General features: G+C 38.9%; 2 protein-coding genes across 6 annotated transcripts in view; both read right to left on the reverse strand.

Annotated features, from left to right (window-relative positions):
• Positions 1-2,498, reverse strand: part of setdb1a (SET domain bifurcated histone lysine methyltransferase 1a) — a 28,078-nt gene extending 25,580 nt beyond the window's left edge. For 2 of the 4 annotated variants that reach the window (XM_062030051.1, XM_062030049.1), the window contains exon 1: positions 2,230-2,373. Coding sequence is in view for 2 of the 4 variants with exons in the window: in XM_062030049.1 (XP_061886033.1) it covers positions 2,230-2,234 (5 nt within the window). In the remaining 2 variants the exon portion in view is untranslated. The other 2 variants (XM_062030052.1, XM_062030050.1) reach the window with 2 other exon arrangements.
• Positions 2,499-5,461: 2,963 nt separating this feature from the next.
• LOC133636245 (histone-lysine N-methyltransferase SETDB1-B-like) overlaps positions 5,462-17,830 on the reverse strand; it is a 28,148-nt gene continuing 15,779 nt past the window's right edge. For both annotated transcript variants that reach the window (XM_062030054.1, XM_062030053.1), the window contains exons 4-8: positions 17,225-17,392; positions 16,761-16,962; positions 15,396-15,469; positions 7,425-7,615; positions 5,462-7,325 (exon numbers count right to left, since the gene is read on the reverse strand). In XM_062030054.1, the coding sequence (XP_061886038.1) occupies positions 7,221-7,325; positions 7,425-7,615; positions 15,396-15,469; positions 16,761-16,962; positions 17,225-17,392 (740 nt within the window). In that variant the 3' untranslated portion in view covers positions 5,462-7,220. The remainder of the gene's footprint in view (positions 7,326-7,424; positions 7,616-15,395; positions 15,470-16,760; positions 16,963-17,224; positions 17,393-17,830) is intronic.

Genomic DNA, 17,830 nt, shown 5'->3' on the forward strand with positions numbered 1-17,830 from the left:
CTGATGAGCAACAGGTGCGAAGAATATCTTATTTTCAATAAGGTTGAAAGTATTTCTCATAATTCTTCTTCTTTGTACTTTGTAAGCGCTATTCATTTGAACAACCTCTTAAATTGGATCATATCAGTACATTGTTTAACTTCTTTACTTAATCCATTCCATCATTTAATTCCACATCATTTTAGCTGTTTGCAATTTTACCAAATCATCGAACTTTAATATTTTTGACTCCATCCATTTTCTACCGCTTATTCCCTTCGGGGTTGCGGGGGGCGCTGGAGCCTATCTCAGCTAAAATAATTGTATGTTCTCTATATCCAACATTATGTATCAGTCTAATTGATCTTTTTTGTGACACGGTTAACGAATGTAGCGCACATTTGTAGTTATTTCCCCACATTTCTGCACAATAACTCAGATATGGTAATACTATAGCAGCGAGCAGTAGAGAATGTGAAGTGATTTGTTAAACCAAATATTGTGTGTTTTTTTCCATATACAACAACCTATCTGGACTCGATAAGAGAATCGACAAGGAATCGGTTCGATAAGAGGATTCGATAATAGGCTCAAACTCGATAATTTCTTATCAAACATCATCCCTACTAATACGTGGTTAATATTTAAGACACAAAATGTAAATGGAGTATTGATGGCGCTTTTTGGATGTTTTTCATCGGGTTTTACAGACGGAATAGAGGACTCATTGTCCCCGCTGTAAGCGGCCTTTTATTTATGTTTATTTACGAGTTCGAATGCATTGAAAAAATATACATCCGTTGTAATCTCTTTCATAATGATTGTGAACGATAGGCAACATTTTTAAAAAGTGCAGTTCACCTTTCAACCAATTACACTTTGTATTCGAAACGATATGCCCGTACCGTAGGTATGCACTTGAAGCTAATTAACTAAGTAAAATAATAATTAATCAAGTTTTTATTTTTTTAGTAAGTGATTTTCTTTGGGTTACTGAACTTTTTATGTCATGCATTTATGACAAATAATAAGGGAGTTATGTTTTCCAAAATATAGGTAACAACCACATCATCTGGCTCCTCTCGATGTGGAGGAGCAGCGGCTTTACTTTGAGCTCCTCCCGGATGACAGAGCTTGTCACCCTATCTCTAAGGGAGAGCCCCGCCACCCGGCGGAGGAAACTCATTTCGGCCGCTTGTACCCGTGATCTTGTCCTTTCGGTCATAACCCAAAGCTTGTGACCATAGGTGAGGATGGGAACGTAGATCGACCGGTGAATTGAGAGCTTTGCCTTCTGGCTCAGCTCCTTCTTCACCACAACGGATCGATACAGCGTCCGCATTACTGAAGACGCCGGAACTATCCGCCAGTCGATCTCACGATCCACTCTTCGCTCACTCGTGAACAAGACCCTGAGGTGGTTCAGGCATCTGGTCAGGTGTTTAGGGCACGTCCGACCGGCAGGAGGCCACGGGGGAAGACCCAGGACACATTGGGAAGACTATGTCTCCCGGCTGGCCTTGGAACGCCTCGGGATCCCCCGGGAGGAGCTGGACGAAGTGGCTGGGGAGAGAAAAGTCTGTGCTTCTCTGCTTAGGCTGCTGCCCCCGCGACCCGACCTCGGATAAGCGAAAGAAAATGGATGGATGGACGGCATTTCTTTATTGTCTCAATGGATAATTCAAGACAAAAAAGTGACGGATTCTTTGAATTCAAAAATGCGTAGCACCCGTAATATTTGGGCAATCACAGTACCATTGGAAATGTTTTTCCAGGTCATATTTGAATTGTTTTGTCACGTACATACGAAACGTCTGTGTTTCTTTGACGTTGGCAAATACTAACAAGCCTTCAGACTTTGCACTTGGAATAAGACGTTTACAGTACACGGATTTTTGTGGGCGTGGATCAGGTTTTGTTTATATTCTCAAGTGTAGTCAAAATATCTGTTCCAACCAGAGTTCTTGTTAACAAATCCTCGACATGCTTTTTTAAAAGGCTTTCAGCGAAAGTCCTAGATATGTTCAATCAAAATTAAACAACACGCCAGTTTCAAAAAGTCATTGCCATGTTATACCATGAATTAAATAACCTAGACCCCGACTTAAAACAAGTTGAAAAACTTATTCGGGTGTTACCATTTAGTGGTCAATTGTACGGAATATGTACTGTACTGTGCAATCTACCAATACAAGTTTCAATCAATCAAAAGCCGTTATTCGAACATGTGGGAATTCCCAAAGTACGTACCACATCCAGTCCGAAAACGGGCGGTGACACTATTAAAGCTACCGTTGGTGATATAAAAAAAAATATAACATTAAAATCACACCCGTATTTCCTTCATGAACCAACTTTTCGTAGAGTTCTTCATCGTAAAAATGCTCAAAGAAGGCTCACCTCATCAGGATCTAATGCACTACAGGTAGTGTGTTCTTCTTCTTCGTCGTGTGCTTCACACCGCGATACTCAGTGCTGCCGCCTGCGTCCGTATGACCGAACTACAAGGTGGGTAAAGTGATTGCTCCAAAAAAAAGTTTTTTTTGCAATAAATTGTTATTTTCCCTCTGTATAATCATATTTGGGAATTATATTTAAATAGTAAATAAACATACATAAATAACATTTCAAACTTGATTGTTTTGGTTATTTTACTAATGTATTTTATACATATATATACATATACACACACATATATGTAACGGTGTAGAAACAGACGTTCATTATGCTTGATTAAATTATGAATGAAGTGTTGCAACAGCGTCTGTTGCTGGCGAGAAGTGGTATGTACGGTTACCTGCGGGAAGTGCTCAGAACTGTGAAGCCTTCCAACTAGTGAGACACGTTTTTGCTTTGTCCGGGATTGTTTAATAATTAGTAGTGATGGGTTGATGAGGCGTCATGAAGCTAAATACTGACATCTGCTGGACATTAAAAATCCCTACAGGCAACCTATGGACCGACTCAACTGACACTGATTTTCTGACCTAGTATATACAATAATATAAACCAAGTCATTGAATTTCATCTAGAATTATTTCATATCTTCATTTAAATAAAAATATATTTTTATCTTTTTTAGATACAGTCAATAAATAATGTGAACATGTATAACATGGAAATCTAAGAGAACGTGTTGTGAATGAGGATGCTTGTGGACTGGGAATTTGTTTTTTGTTTTTTTTACACATTTTTATTTTAAAAAAAAAGTTTTTCCAACGTATTACATTTTAGACGATATCTCTTCTTAGTTATTATTTCTCCGGCTGTAGAAAAGACCCGCTCACATGGCACAGAGGAGGCATCAGTGCGACACAGTACGTGTATCGGTTCCTTTTTTTTTTTTTCCTTTTTAAAGAAATACAATCATGTGTGCTTATGGACTGTATCCCTGCAGACTGTATTGATCTATAATGTATATATTGTGTTTTTTATGTTGATTTAATAAAAAATAAAAACATTCTTTTTTTTTAAATTACTTAATTGTGCGGCCCGGTACCGATCGGTCCGCGGACCGGTGGTTGGGCACCACTGTTCTATGGGGTTCAGGTCAGGACTCTGTGCAGGCCAGTCAAGTTCATCCACACCAGACTCTGTCATCCATGTCTTTATGGACCTTGCTTTGTGCACTGGTGCACAGTCCTGTTGGAAGAGGAAGGGGCCCGCTACAAACTGTTCCCACAAGGTTGGGAGCATGGAATTGTCCAAAATGTGGCCCGGCACTTCATTTTATTTGGCCCTCGAAAGCTTGGAAATACTATGTATCAAAAAAGTACTGTAACTTTTCTGACTAGATGTATTCTTTATTTCTATTTTGGGAGAAAAAATATATATGTACCCCAATGGAATTGCAAATTATGCTAACTTAAATATTGTCTAATTTTGCAAAAATATATTATCAAACATTCAAACCATTTTTTAAATAGAAATAAATAATAATAATGATTTCAAAGCAAGTTATCAATCAGATTGTGCAATGTAAGAGTAGCAATAGATTTCATTGTAAATTGTGAAATTTACTGTGGTTTTTACAGCATTTTTCTCTAAATGAATTTTTTTTTTTTTTTTTACTGTAATAAACTGTGGTGCCCAAAAAACAGGACTTTTTTTACTGTAATAAACTGTGGTGCCGTTTTGGCATTTACAGTAATACACCGAAAAATCTACAGTTGTTGATTTGAGAAACTGGCAGCTCAGGTGCCAAAGTTACTGAAAAATTGCAGTTTTTTTTATTTACAGTAAAAAAAACAAATGTAAATATTGCAGTAAAATTCTGGCAACTGAGCTGACTTTTTTTTTTTTTTTTTACCATAAAAACATCAGTACTGTTTTTCCATTTACAGTAAAATACTCTAAATTTGGAGGTGAAACTATTGCAAATTACCATATTTTTTTACATTTTAGTTTTCAAAATCTACTAATAAAATGCATTAAAAAATGGTGTAACAATAGTATTCACTGTTAGAATCGGCCCTCCGGGGCCAAACATAACTGCGATGTGGCCCTCAGTGAAAACAACTTTGACACTTCTACAGTAGAACAAATGTACCTGGGAGGACTTTGCCCCTTTAAAAGAGGAGTTTCGAGGAAGGTCGTAGGCCTATTTATGGTTTATATGCCAATTAAGAAAATGTTAAATACAGTATATTCTTAGTTAAATAGTGTATTCCACTATGTAACTGGAAAACACCACTAAAAGCCCCGTTGTCGGTTACTGTATGTAGTCCACAAGTCTGATCACAAGTTAACACTATGGTTTACTTTAACGGAACTATTTTTTTGAAGCGCTTGCGTGACTGAAAGAGCGTGTCCAGTTTGTGGTGAGCTCTTAAAAACTTTTAATAAACATTTGCATAAAACTAAGTGATCTGTCTCAAGTATAGTTATTAAAAATCACCGTCTATCTGCGATTAACTACGAACAAAATGGGATTAATCGCAATTAAATACTGTAATTTAAATTTCTTTGTAGTTTAACCTGGCTTCCTCTCGCTAAACACATTTTTTGCTGACTAAGTTCTGTGAGAAAAAGTAGCTTACCATGTAATTCCTATTGAGTAGGATCAAGCATCTGAAAGCAAAACTTGCATACAACTGTTTTATCTTAGGGAATAACGAACACTACTAAAGGATACATACACCAGATGCCTTTCAAAGGTACAAATAACTTTAGGACATACATTATACCCAGAAGTTTTTATTTATCTGCTGTATTTTGTACAGTTTTTTTGTGAAAAATCCATTCATCTACATTATATGAAGATGCACTGACCTTTATCACAGCATAAATGCTGCACTCATATTTTTACACTCTTGCAAGAAGTACAATTACACTGGTACCTCGGTTTTCGTTAGTAATTTGGTCCGACAAAGGCCAAATCGAAAGAAAACCGAATAATATTTTCAATAGGAAATAATACAAATGCAGAAAACAATGTGAAATACAAATAATTGACAAATGAAATAGATAAATGAACACGAAACATCACTTATAACTTTATTGAAGACTAGTTAACAAAAACAGCGGTAAGCGAAGAGTGAGGGACGCAATGGTTGTACTTTGCTACATGGTCTTTTTTGAAATGCGACCGTGTTTCTCACCTTTCAGCAAAGTGCTGGTGGCACTTGCAACTCTTTTTGGCCCCATGGGGGCTTATATTGCGGTCAAATGTGTCGTTTGTTAGCAAAAGAATTACAGAGTCAATCAGGGATAATGTCATAGTGGGGCGACGGCTAAAAGAGAGAATGACTTTCAGGTGGGAAGTGAAGAGGAGGCCAACAGACATGTTTTGTAAAGACAGGTCACAAATAAAGCTGAAGTCAAGCAATGTATTATTAACATGGCAAGAATAAGTCAACGCCAAGCACTTTGATTACGGCACTCGATTCCACCAAATGTTAGGCAAACAAACTAGTTTGTGTGGCTGTTTGTCCGTATGATAACCGAGACGATAAACGAAAACCGGAGCAAACTTTTGGCGACATTTTTTTGTTGAAAACCGGATCCTATGAAAAGTGGAAAATATAACCATGATAAGCTGTGAAACATAACTGACAGGGCAAAAGTGTAATGTCCTGATACAGCGTTCCACTTAACATTCTTAAATATCAGTTCATTCCATATTAACGGTTTTGCTTTGAACCACTATCATTTGAAAAAAAGTCTGTAGGCATTAGACGACAGGATGAAACAAGGACTAACTATAACACACCAAAGTAGAATGTCATACAATCCTGAATTCCACCATTATTTCCCAGAAAAAAAGCCTCTAAAGCTGCACAGAACTTCAGAGGATATCGTTTCTGTTAAGATAGTTGGATTTCATCAATTTAAGAAATTGAACCAGGAACCCGTGTTCTATGGAGGGTCAAATGGGACACAATGAAATAAATACATCTCTAAATCATTATTTAAATATGTTATTGATGAATAACAATTAGAATTGATTTAGAGCATGTAGTTAAATTTGAGGAAATTAATGAAGTCGTTGGAGTTACTTCTGCACTTTCAGACCAGTATTACTCTGCTCTTCTGGGCGACAGGTTACAAAAACAAGGGGAAATGTCGGGTAACCGATCAGGTTAGGTTATACCCATTGACTTTGACGGATAAAATACACTGCCGGTTGAATAAAAGTATCTTCAAGTCAAAATCTGCCAGGTTGTGAATCATTTGGGGCTTGACTGCATGTACACATGTATGCATGGTGCAATTTCCTCAAATGGTAATCTTGGTTGGCTCCGTTTGATGTAAAATAACAGATGGTTGCCTGTATAAGATACAGCTGCTTGACAGATTATATACACATTTTTAGTAATAGTTGCATGTACAATAGAGCAAGAGTTTTAGCTAAACGATAGAAAGACACCCATTAATTGGCCTAGTGAGAAGTGTGGAAGGCTGGAGGCTACTACTTGAAACTAATTTTCTACAGCATTTTCTGAAATTCGCTGTCGATTCTCTCGCCGTAGAGATTACAAATCATCCATCCATTTTCTACTGCTTGTCCCTCTCGGGGACGTGGGGGGCTGGAAACAAATAGCCTTTTAACAAAAATTAGTTGAGCAGGTTTGAAAAGTGTCTTCCTTTGGATTTTATGATGTTGCTGAAACTCTCTCGGAAGTCTTCTGGCACCTACCAGGGGGCTTTTGAAAAGTGACAATCTATCATTTGTACAATTACTGAAGAGAAAAGTAGCAATATAAAAGTATGGATAAAAAGGTATTGTCCAGAGCAGTCATTCAGTCTTCACCGGCGTCTGCTTCTCTTCTCCTCAGTTCCAAAAATCTTGGCATATGTTCTAGCCGTATGGAGCCACGGTGAATCCACTCTTTGTGCTGATCAAACTAAGGCAATGACAGAAGAACAAAAGGGCATCTAAATAACTTAGGGAAAAAAACAGTACAGATAGCAGAAAACAATGTCAGTATAAAGGCAGAACTAACCTTAAACAACACCTGTATCAAGCTGGAGTCCACCAGCTCCACCTTGCACTTGTGATACTCGTCATTAAACTCCACAGAGGCAGTCTGGCCAGGCTTGTACTGGGTTAGATGAGGGTAAGGCCAATCCCTTAAGTATTGAGCCATAAAACTTCTGTGAGCTTCGTCCTGGATGTCCTCTACAGGTTCTGGTACTGATGGGGGATAGAAATGGTGTATTTAAGTATGCATGTGTCACACTGGGTCCACCACAAGTTGGCAAGAATGTAAGGCTGCAGCTAACGATTATTTTTCTATCGATTAATCTATAGATTATTTTTTTCGATTAATCGGTTAATCTATAGATTATTTTTTTCGATTAATCTATAGATTATTTTTCCTTTTACCGATTATTTTTTTATTCAAAATGAAGATGAAAAAATAAATATAGGCCATGGCATGGCTTTTATTTACAAAAAAAAAGAAGTATGGCCACTCAGTCAACATCGACAACAACATGACTAAATATTCTGTAACAATGTAAACATTTAAAACTTTTAACATTTAACAAAATTAAAAGTAGCTTATTTGCTTTTTAATGTGCAAATATAAAAGTCAACATCCAGTGCAAATCTTAATATTCTGCAATAGTATAAGCATTTCAAAAGTAAAAGTATTGCTTATTTTGCTTTAAAATGTGCAAAAATAAAGATAAACATCCAATACAAAAAAGTGCCAAACGAAATATTCTGTAACAACAGTGTAAACATTTCAACAAAAGTGAAAGTATTGCTTATTTGCTAAAATGTGCAAAAATAAAGATAAACATCCAATACAAAAAAGTGCCAATCTAAATATTCTGGAGCACTGTAAACATTAAGTATTGCTTTTAAAATGTGCAAAATAAACATCCAGTCCAACACAGTACACAATAACCAATTCTACTCATTCCAGTGAGTGTCTAACAGTTGTAATGAAGAAAGGTTAGCATGCCTACATGCTCTGGTTCTTTTCTTGTTTACAATATTCCCAGCAGCTGAAAATAGGCGCTCAGAAGGGGTCGATGTGGCTGGAACTGAGAGGTAATTAGCCTTCACCTCAAGCCAGGACTGCGAGTGAGCTGAGCTGCAGTTTATATTCCTAGAAGGTCAACGGGCTCATAGTGATGTTACTAGTAGTTGACTGGGAGGTGTTTATTATCATTTGGGGAGAGTCCGCTGCCTGATGCTCACCTGCTAAACACCTATCTGCTTCACGCTGAAGCGCTGACTACATGCGCTCTGAATACGCACTGCTGATTGGCTGATAATGCTTTGTGTGTACCAATCAGATGGTTGTGTGGGTGGGACAATGCTGCGTGCTGAGACAGAGGCAGAGGAGCAAAGCAGCTTGTTAACACTTTAGCTTTAGCTTAGAAACTCGTTCGGTACACCCCCGTACCGAACCGAAAGCCCCATACCGAAACGGTTCAATACAAAACACGTACCGTTACACCCCTAGCAGATACAAATGACACATTCATGTTTTTGTGTAATGATGACAACGTATACTCGCGCGGACGATTGACTAGTTGGTTTTCTTTTCAAATGTTCGTTCATAGCCGTTGTGCTGCTATGATAGGCCATTTCCGCTCGACACAGTGTGCATACAACAACATTATTAGGCCGTTTATTGAAATACTCCCACACTTTTGACGACTTTTGGCGTGATTTTTCCCCCTCGCTCGCACCGCTCGCATCGTCTGCTGCGATCGTCTGCTTTGCGCTTCGCCATGACGGTAGTGTGACGTAAATATGCGACGCACAAAAACGGCGTCGACGTATTTACGTAACCGATGACGTCAACTACGTCGACGCGTCGTTTCAGCCTTACAAGAATGCCAATAAAATCAAGTTTTACTTTTAAAACTTGTGGTGTGAATTAACAAAGAAGGCAGTAACTTCTTATCTTCAAATTGAGCAGCAACGTTATCAAATAACTTCAATAATTCTTTAAGTGACGACAAAGGAGACAGAGTTTGAGGTCACAAACGCGGACATGTCCATCACTGGAGCCGAAGTTGCTGAGGTAATCAAAAAAACTTCCCAGTGGCAAGGCCCCAGGAGAGGATGAGTGAGATTCGCCCAGAATACTTCAAAGCGATGGATGTTGTGGGACCGTCGTGGCTGACACGTCTCTTCAACATAGTGTGGAGGTCTGGGGCGGTACCTCTGGATTGGGGTGGTGGTCCTTCTTCTTGAAAAGGGCGACCACCACCCCGGATGGGTGTGTTTCAATTATTGAAGGATCACACTTCTTAGGCTATGTCTACACTAACCCCTTAAACAAATAATTATTTAGCCTAAGCCCCGTTTCAGCCACACTAAACTATCGTTTATGGTTCCCCTCCTTGGACAATTTTTTACACGGGTAAGTGCACCGTGTATTTCTTGAATCTCCGGCTCTTAGCTTTGTATGGACTTAATGATCGTTTACAAACTGAGTTCGGAGAGGAAGTGACGTCAGAAAGAACGCGCCACAGCCAGCTTCATAACAAAGCGGTTTCGTAACTCGGAGCTAAGCACTGGAAATATGGAGGCGAGTCAACCAGACTTATACATGTACAGACACTTGTGGAAATCACACATGAAAATCTTAAGTGAAAGCGATTGCAGCTATTTGGGATACAACACTTCTCAGACGGCAAGACAACTTTCGAATGTCAGCTGTGATTCTACATAGCGAAAAACTTCGTCCATTTGTCGAAGGAGAGTCAACAAGAATGCAAGCTTCCATGGATGTGATAAAAAGGTAGCGTGTGCTTTGTATTACCTGACCGTCGAGGGAAGACTACGGAAAACATAGAATGCTTTTGGACTGGCAAAGCAGACTATCAGTTATTGTCCGCCATGTATTTTGCGGACTCAACGTCTAGGTCCAGAGTATATAAAGTGAGGTGTTTATTATAATTTGGGGAGAGTCCGCTGCCTGATGCTTACCTGCTAAACGCCAAGCACTGACTACATGCGCTCTGAATACGCACTGCTGATTGGCTGTTACCGCTCTGAATACGCACTGCTGATTGGCTGTTATCGCTCTGTATGTAACCAATCAGATGGTTGTGTGGGTGGGACAATGCTGGGTGCTGTGTACTGACAGAAACAGGCAGAAGGAAGCGGAGCAGCCTGTTAAGACTTTAGCTTAGCTTAATATGTTAGTGTGGAAACTTGTTCGGTACACCTCCGAACCGAACCGAATCCCCCGTACCGAAACGGTTCAATACAAATACATGTACCGTTACACCCCTACCATACGGTCCCTGTACAAGCGGAGCAGGAGTCTGGTTCGCATTGCCGGTAATAAGTCAGACATGTTCCCAGTGGACGTTGAACTCCACCATGGCTGCCCTTTTTCACCGGTCCTGTTCATTATCTATATGGAAATAATTTCTAGGCGCAGTCAGGGGGTGGAGGGTTTCCAGTTTGGTGGCCAGAGGATCACATCCCTGCTTTTTGCAGATGATGTGGTCCTGCTGGCTTCATCGGGCTGGGACCTTCAGCATTCACTGGGGCAGTTTGCAGCCGAGTGTGAACCTGCTGGGATGAGGATAGGCACCTCCAAATCTGAGGCCCTGGTTCTCAGTCGGAAAAGGGTGGACTGCACACCTCCGGTCGGGAGTGAAGTTTTGCCTCAAGTGGAGGAGTTCAAGTATCTCGGGGTCTTGTTCACAAGTGAGGGAAGAATAGAACGTGAGATTGACAGACGGATTGGTGCGGCGTCTGCAGTGATGTAGTCACTGCACCGGTCTGTTGCGGTGAAGAAGGAACTAAGCCAGAAGGCGAAACTCTCGATTTACATGTCAGTCTATGTACCCACCCTCACCTATGGTCACGAGCTTTGGGTAATGACCGAAAGGACAAAGTCTGGAATACAAGCGGCAGAAATTAGTTTCCTCCGCAGGATGTCTGGGATCACCCTCAGAGATAGGGTGAGGAGCTCGGTCATCCGGGAGAGACTCAAGAGTAGAGCTGCTGCTCAGTCACATAGAGAGGAGCTATCTGAGATGGCTCGGGCATCTACTACGGAGGCCTCCCTGGTGAGGTGTTTCGGGCATGTCCTGCCAGGAGGAGACCTCAGGGCAGACCTAGGACACGTTGGAGGGTCCATGTCTCACAGCTGGCCTGGGAACGCCTCGGTATCCCCCTTTAGAACTATAGGAGATGGCCCGGGACAGAAAAAAACTGGGAATCTCTGCTTAGACTGCTGCCCCCGCGACCCGGACTCGAATGAGCGGCGGACAATGCATGGATGGATGGACTTTTTTCCCCTGGCGAAAAACGAGATAACAAATAGGGGTGTAACGAATACGTGTATATATCTTTTTCTATATACCGTAATTTCCGGACTATAAGCCGCACCTGACTATAAGCCGCACCAGCTGAATTTAGGGGAAAATACAGATTGCTCCATATATAAGCCGCACCCGACTATAAGCCGCAGGGTTTTGATGTGTAATTAGCGTAGTATATAGGGGTTCCTGCTACCACGGAGGGGATTGTCGGGACAGAGATGACTGTTTGGGAACGCAAAGCGTCCCATTTATTAACTATAAATCTTTCAATCATTCAATCAAACTTTCACATCTTTGACATGGCGAACAGCATTCGTGCAGAGTACAAATAATACAACGGTGCAAAGTAATACAAAGTGCTCGCCTGTACGTTATCAAAATAACCAGCCTACCGGTATATGAAAAGTCAGTCTTTAAAGGCCTACTGAAAGCCACTACTACCGACCACGCAGTCTGATAGTTTATATATCAATGATGAAATCTTAACATTGCAACACATGCCAATACGGCCGGGTTAACATATAAAGTGACATTTTAAAACATCGCGGTATGATGACGTATGCGCGTGACGAAGTCCGAGTAATGGAAGTTATGGTACCCCGTAGAATCCTATACAAAAAGCTCTGTTTTCATTTCATAATTCCACAGTATTCTGGACATCTTTTGCAATTTTTTTAATGAACAATGAAGGCTGCAAAAAAGAGCGAAAAAAGATACGTCCATCGCTGCCTCTCAAGTCATTCCCTGTAACGTTCCTCATCTACGAATCTTTCATCCTCGCTCAAATTAATGGGGTAATCATCACTTTCTCGGTCCGAATCTCTCTCGCTCCATTGTAAACAACGGGGAATTGTGAGGAATACTAGCTCCTGTGACGTCACGCTACTTCCGGTACAGGCAAGGCTTTTTTTTTTATCAGCGAGCAAAAGTTGCAAACTTTATCGTCGATTTTCTCTACTAAATCCTTTCAGCAAAAATATGGCAATATCGCGAAATGATCAAGTATGACACATAGAATGGATCTGCTATTCCCGTTTAAATAAAAAAAAATCATTTCAGTAGGCCTTTAATCATTGTGTCATCGTCTTCCTCCTGCGTACTAAAACCACCGAAATCCTCTTCGTCGGTGCCGGAGAAGAACAGGCCGTATATAAGCCGCACCCTTGTATAAGCCGCAGGGACCAGAACGAGGGGAAAAAGTAGCGGCTTATAGTCCGGAAATTACGGTATATACATTGAGCTGTACTTAACACACATAAAAGTTGCGTTACGGAGGACATCCAATCAGAATTACTGTCTTTGTGAGGTAGGGCTGTTGGATTTTCTACCGTGAAACTATACAGTCGCAACACTAACTAGTTGCACTCGGTGACTGGTCTAAGCCAGGGAGAAAGAGAGGTTGGTGGACACATTCCACGTTTGAGGCCTCAGAAAACATGACACCGTGTACAGCGATTATAACCACTAAAACAACAAGTTAAGCAAAGAAAAGTGACAATTTGCACAATAATCTGTTTTTTTATATGTACTGTAATTTTAGTTCCAATCCAATTTAACTGTATTTGTAGACCACTTTAAAAATAACCACAATTGACAAAAGTGCTTTCCAGAATAATGGATCAAAAGACAATAAATAAAACAGAAACTAAAGACAATTTAAAAAAACTGCTAAAAAACACCTAAAATAAAACAGATAGAAACGTGGATAAAAATTAAAAATTAAACTGATATTAATAAGATAAAACCAAATAAAATACTATGTATGCAAGAATTATATCAACAATTTAAAAAGTGCCAATGGCCAAAAAAGAGACTTAAATAGTTGACTAGAATGTTGTGTAATTTAGTCAACTAAAACTATATCAATTTAGATGACCAAAGCTCACACGCTCTTTCGCTTTGCTTTCAATGGGATTCTTGTGCAGGAAACTCTTGTTAGCCCACCATGAGCCCAAAATAGGAATGTAGCTATATGATTATGCCTTACCACGGTTAATATTATAACGGTATTTTTAAATAAGATCAAAATGTTAAAAAATAACTTGTAACAAAGTTTTATTTACCAAAAACACAAAAATGTTTGCAGAAGAAACATTATTGTAGATAAGAACTTAAGAACACTTAGTAAGTAGATACCCAATATTGATATGAAGGCAACACAAAAGTAATGTGGCAGAAACATAAAATTACCTGTAAAAACAAAAATTAAAATTGTGCATAATGGCACCACATGGCGATAAGAGGTTACTGCACTTTTTGTGCATGTAGATAATACTTTCCTTCACATTAATTGCTCATATGAGATCTAGTCTTACACATAACTATTACAGAAAGAGCACTTTCAATGTTTGTTGTATGTTAAGTAATCAATTAAAATAAATAATACATATTTAAGAACAATTCAACCATGTGTAAACAAACTATATATACCTCAAATGAACCACAATGAGTCTGTTCACTCCTTCATGAGAAGAAAGTAACTTAAGATTATAATGTAAAAATATCATATTTAATTTTTCCGGGGTTCACACAGCCCACCTTGGTGAAAGTCTCTTCCTATGGTTTTGAGGCTACAACATTAAAGTGAGTGTCGCTTCTACTACTACAAACAGGAAAATGTGTGGAAGAGAATTGCAAGCAGGTCCCAACTGCGCATATCGAAACAAAGTTTGTGGATGACTGACAAAAGTCTCACTTTGTTCATGTAATTCCACTGTTAAATAAACAAGCTCAGGTGCTGAGAGCGATGCACAAAGTGAGACCGCTTGTATGCAGTTTGAAAGCCAGAAACAAAGGCGTAGCAATTTATCGATGGCGGCAAAGTTATTGAGTTTGTTTGCAATTATCGTTCGATTCATTGACCTACTGAATATCAGCCCAGACCTGGAATTGTATTACATTTTGTTCAATGCCTCTGGACATCAAATGTAATGCTTTTTAATGACATTTAAGGTTTTAATTCTGCTGGATCCATTTAAAGACTTTTAATGCTTTTTAAAGACCCGCGGAAACCCTGTGCAAGCTTCAAGGCCTCCCCCTCCTGGATACAGTTGGTAGCCTCAGGCTCATTTAAGCTGCTTTTGAAACAGGGGCCAATGAAACAAGCAATGTGTCATTTCTCCTGCATTTTGTGCAGATGGGCTGATTATCCTTACTTATTTCTCCCCAGCATACTTTACAAATCCAAAATCTGTACAGACTTTAGATTTGTCCGCTTACTTACTGTTAATCGTTACATTCCTAGTCGACAGCAACTGGACATGTCTCACATGCAATGCAAGGGTGTACTGCACCCCTACTTCCAATGGGTGTCATTTAACTGAATTAAACAACAAACTAATTGCTACTTGGCCCCTGCTGCTTTTATCAGAGTACAGCACTCCATTTTGCCCCATTATCATTAACACACATTGACCAAATTAGGTTTATCCTCGCTTGTCTCTTTGGTTGAAATATCAGAGGATGCCTGCTGATACGGTTTACGTCATTTTGTTTTGCATGATAATGACATCATATACACAAACATTTGTCTGATATTATTTTTAAATTTAACCAGAGGTAGTTTGAATTTACATGCAAGAGAAAATACAATTTTTAATAAACACACAACAGTTTAATAAATTCAGGGGATTAAAATACTCAAGAATAAAAATCCTCAAACTTACATGGTCTGCACACGAGGTGAAATAATGTTAGGCCAACATAGATGGGCTTGTGGTTGTCCAGGAACACCAAAAACCTGCAAATTGAATCAAACGTTGGAATTTTCAAATGTTTGACTTTAAAAATGTTTTTTCATCTCTCACCGCCCAACTTTATTGAGATATCTATGGCTGCAGCTTTAGATTATTTTAGTAAATGACTAATCTTTTTATTAGTTTGTCCGATGGTAAGAGTAATAAGATAAAACACATTTTATAGCCTCAATGCGTATTTTAGGGAAAACAGTTTAAAAAACTTGCTTCTTTCTACTCCTTCTCGGACATGTAAAGAAAAAAAAGTTAAAATATGTAAAATATTGAAACTGTGTACATGTTTGAAATAAACTTCAACCAGTCAAAGAAACAGATGAATCTAATGAAATAATATGAGCACTACAGTGGAACCTGCTTAAGTCAGTCCCGCCAATGTCAACAACCCGTCTGTCAGGTTCCAGTTCACCATGTTCTTCTTAATGATAAAACGCATCTACTTTAATCAGACCGATGTCAACCCTTTTTGCTGACATACAATTTATGACGTACAAGGGGTCATTCCAGTAAAAAAAAAAAAAGTCGACGTGCATTGTAGTACTGTTAACGTCTTCATTATCACTAAGCAGCGTGCAACGACAACTATTTGTCACAAAGCATGAAAATGTGCACACATAACTTCCTGTTGACTTAAAATAATAGCATAGTGTATTAACTCGGATTCTTTTTTTAGTTTTTTTGCTTAATTTGTTAAAAAACCTGTGTGCATGTGCAAAAGCCTAATTGTAAATTACCCCAGCAGCCGGTTTAGGCCAGAGAAAAAAAATCATGTTCGGTTAGGAAGAATAAATATCTGTAAAAACTGTCATAGGTTCACAAATAAAACAAACCACTCTAGATTGCGGGCTCTCTACGCGCACAGAAATTCTTCCCTTTGGTATTCTAGAATGTAGCAGTGGATACACATTGGCCACTTCAAACACGTACCAGGTCAAAGACAATATGAACCTGTTACCGTCGAGCTGTGTGTCCCTCCTGAAGAGTAGTCTTTAGACAAAATAACACAATATCCGTGTTTCACACTACAACCAATCAACTACAACAACCAATCAGAAAAGTTCACAATGCATGCCTTTAAAAAAGTGCCAAAAGTGAGAAGCACCGCTTGGGGAGAGAGTGGTCTTTTTGCACACTAATTTTGGCACTGTTTTAATACCATAAAATGCCACTTATGAGGCGCATTGACATAAACAGGTTACACTGTAAAATTATTTGCAGATCTTTTCTGACATAAAGCCACCCTTTAATCTATAATTAGCAATAAACTTTTCAGCACACCTGAGACGGTTCTTTCTGCAGGGGAGCTCTGCCAGGATACCAGCTCTGAACAGAGTTGTGTCATCTTGACACTTGACCACAACACGAGCGCCAACATACAGCTGCTCCAGTTTTGGCATGGTTTCAAAAGCAATATGGTGGCCCGAGACCAGACTCTTTCCTTTTTCTTCGAAAATGACTTTGTACTTCAATCGTCCGTCTTCTGCCAAAGACAAAAATAATTATTTTAAATATAAGAAACACATATTTCATATACATTTTAATTCTATTTTATTTTTTAAATACAATTTTTTACCGTTTCCAAATATTTTTAAGACAAACTAAAAAAAAACATTCTTTACATACAAATTTGAGTGTAACAAAATATCAAGTTGTTCCTGACTTGACAAAACCTTATTCAATAACAATGTATTTAAAGATATGATTAATGTTTAAAGATTAAAAAATGTGTTCTTTGTTCCTACCCTTCATAACAACCTCCACAATCTGACCTCGATGCCATCTTAAGTTCTTCTTTTTGGCCAGCACAACCATGTCCGCCTTGATCTCTTCTTCGGGCAGTTCAGGACGAGTCTTAAGGGTTTCTTGAGGAGTGTAGGCAAACACCGATGAATCAATTATAGGGGTATGCTCTGAAAAATAGACAGGGGATGGGGCGTGGCAGGCACAGAATGTGAATATCTGATCGATATAAGACGACGTTGGAACAATAAAGTACAGTATATACAAGGGTTTCCAAACATTAACAATGAGGGTCTTTCTACATGAAAACAAATTCAAGTAATACATTGTATGAATAGATATATAAAATATAGCCTATTATTTATGCAGTATGACCATAATTAGTTTTATAAAAACATCTCGAATAGTAGAGGTGGGGGAAATATGGTAATCAACATTTTTAGATGCATCGCAATTCAGACATGGACGAATATAAAATCGATTAGTAAACGTCAATCGATTTATTTATAGTAACTAAAGTAATGCAAAAAGTTCTAAAATTTGTCTGACTGCAGCGAGCCACCTCAGGGAGAGATGCGAGCCACCTCAGGGAGAGATACGACCAGCTT

This window comes from Entelurus aequoreus, linkage group LG20, assembly GCF_033978785.1.
Source record: "Entelurus aequoreus isolate RoL-2023_Sb linkage group LG20, RoL_Eaeq_v1.1, whole genome shotgun sequence".
Classification (NCBI taxonomy): Eukaryota; Metazoa; Chordata; class Actinopteri; order Syngnathiformes; family Syngnathidae; genus Entelurus; species Entelurus aequoreus.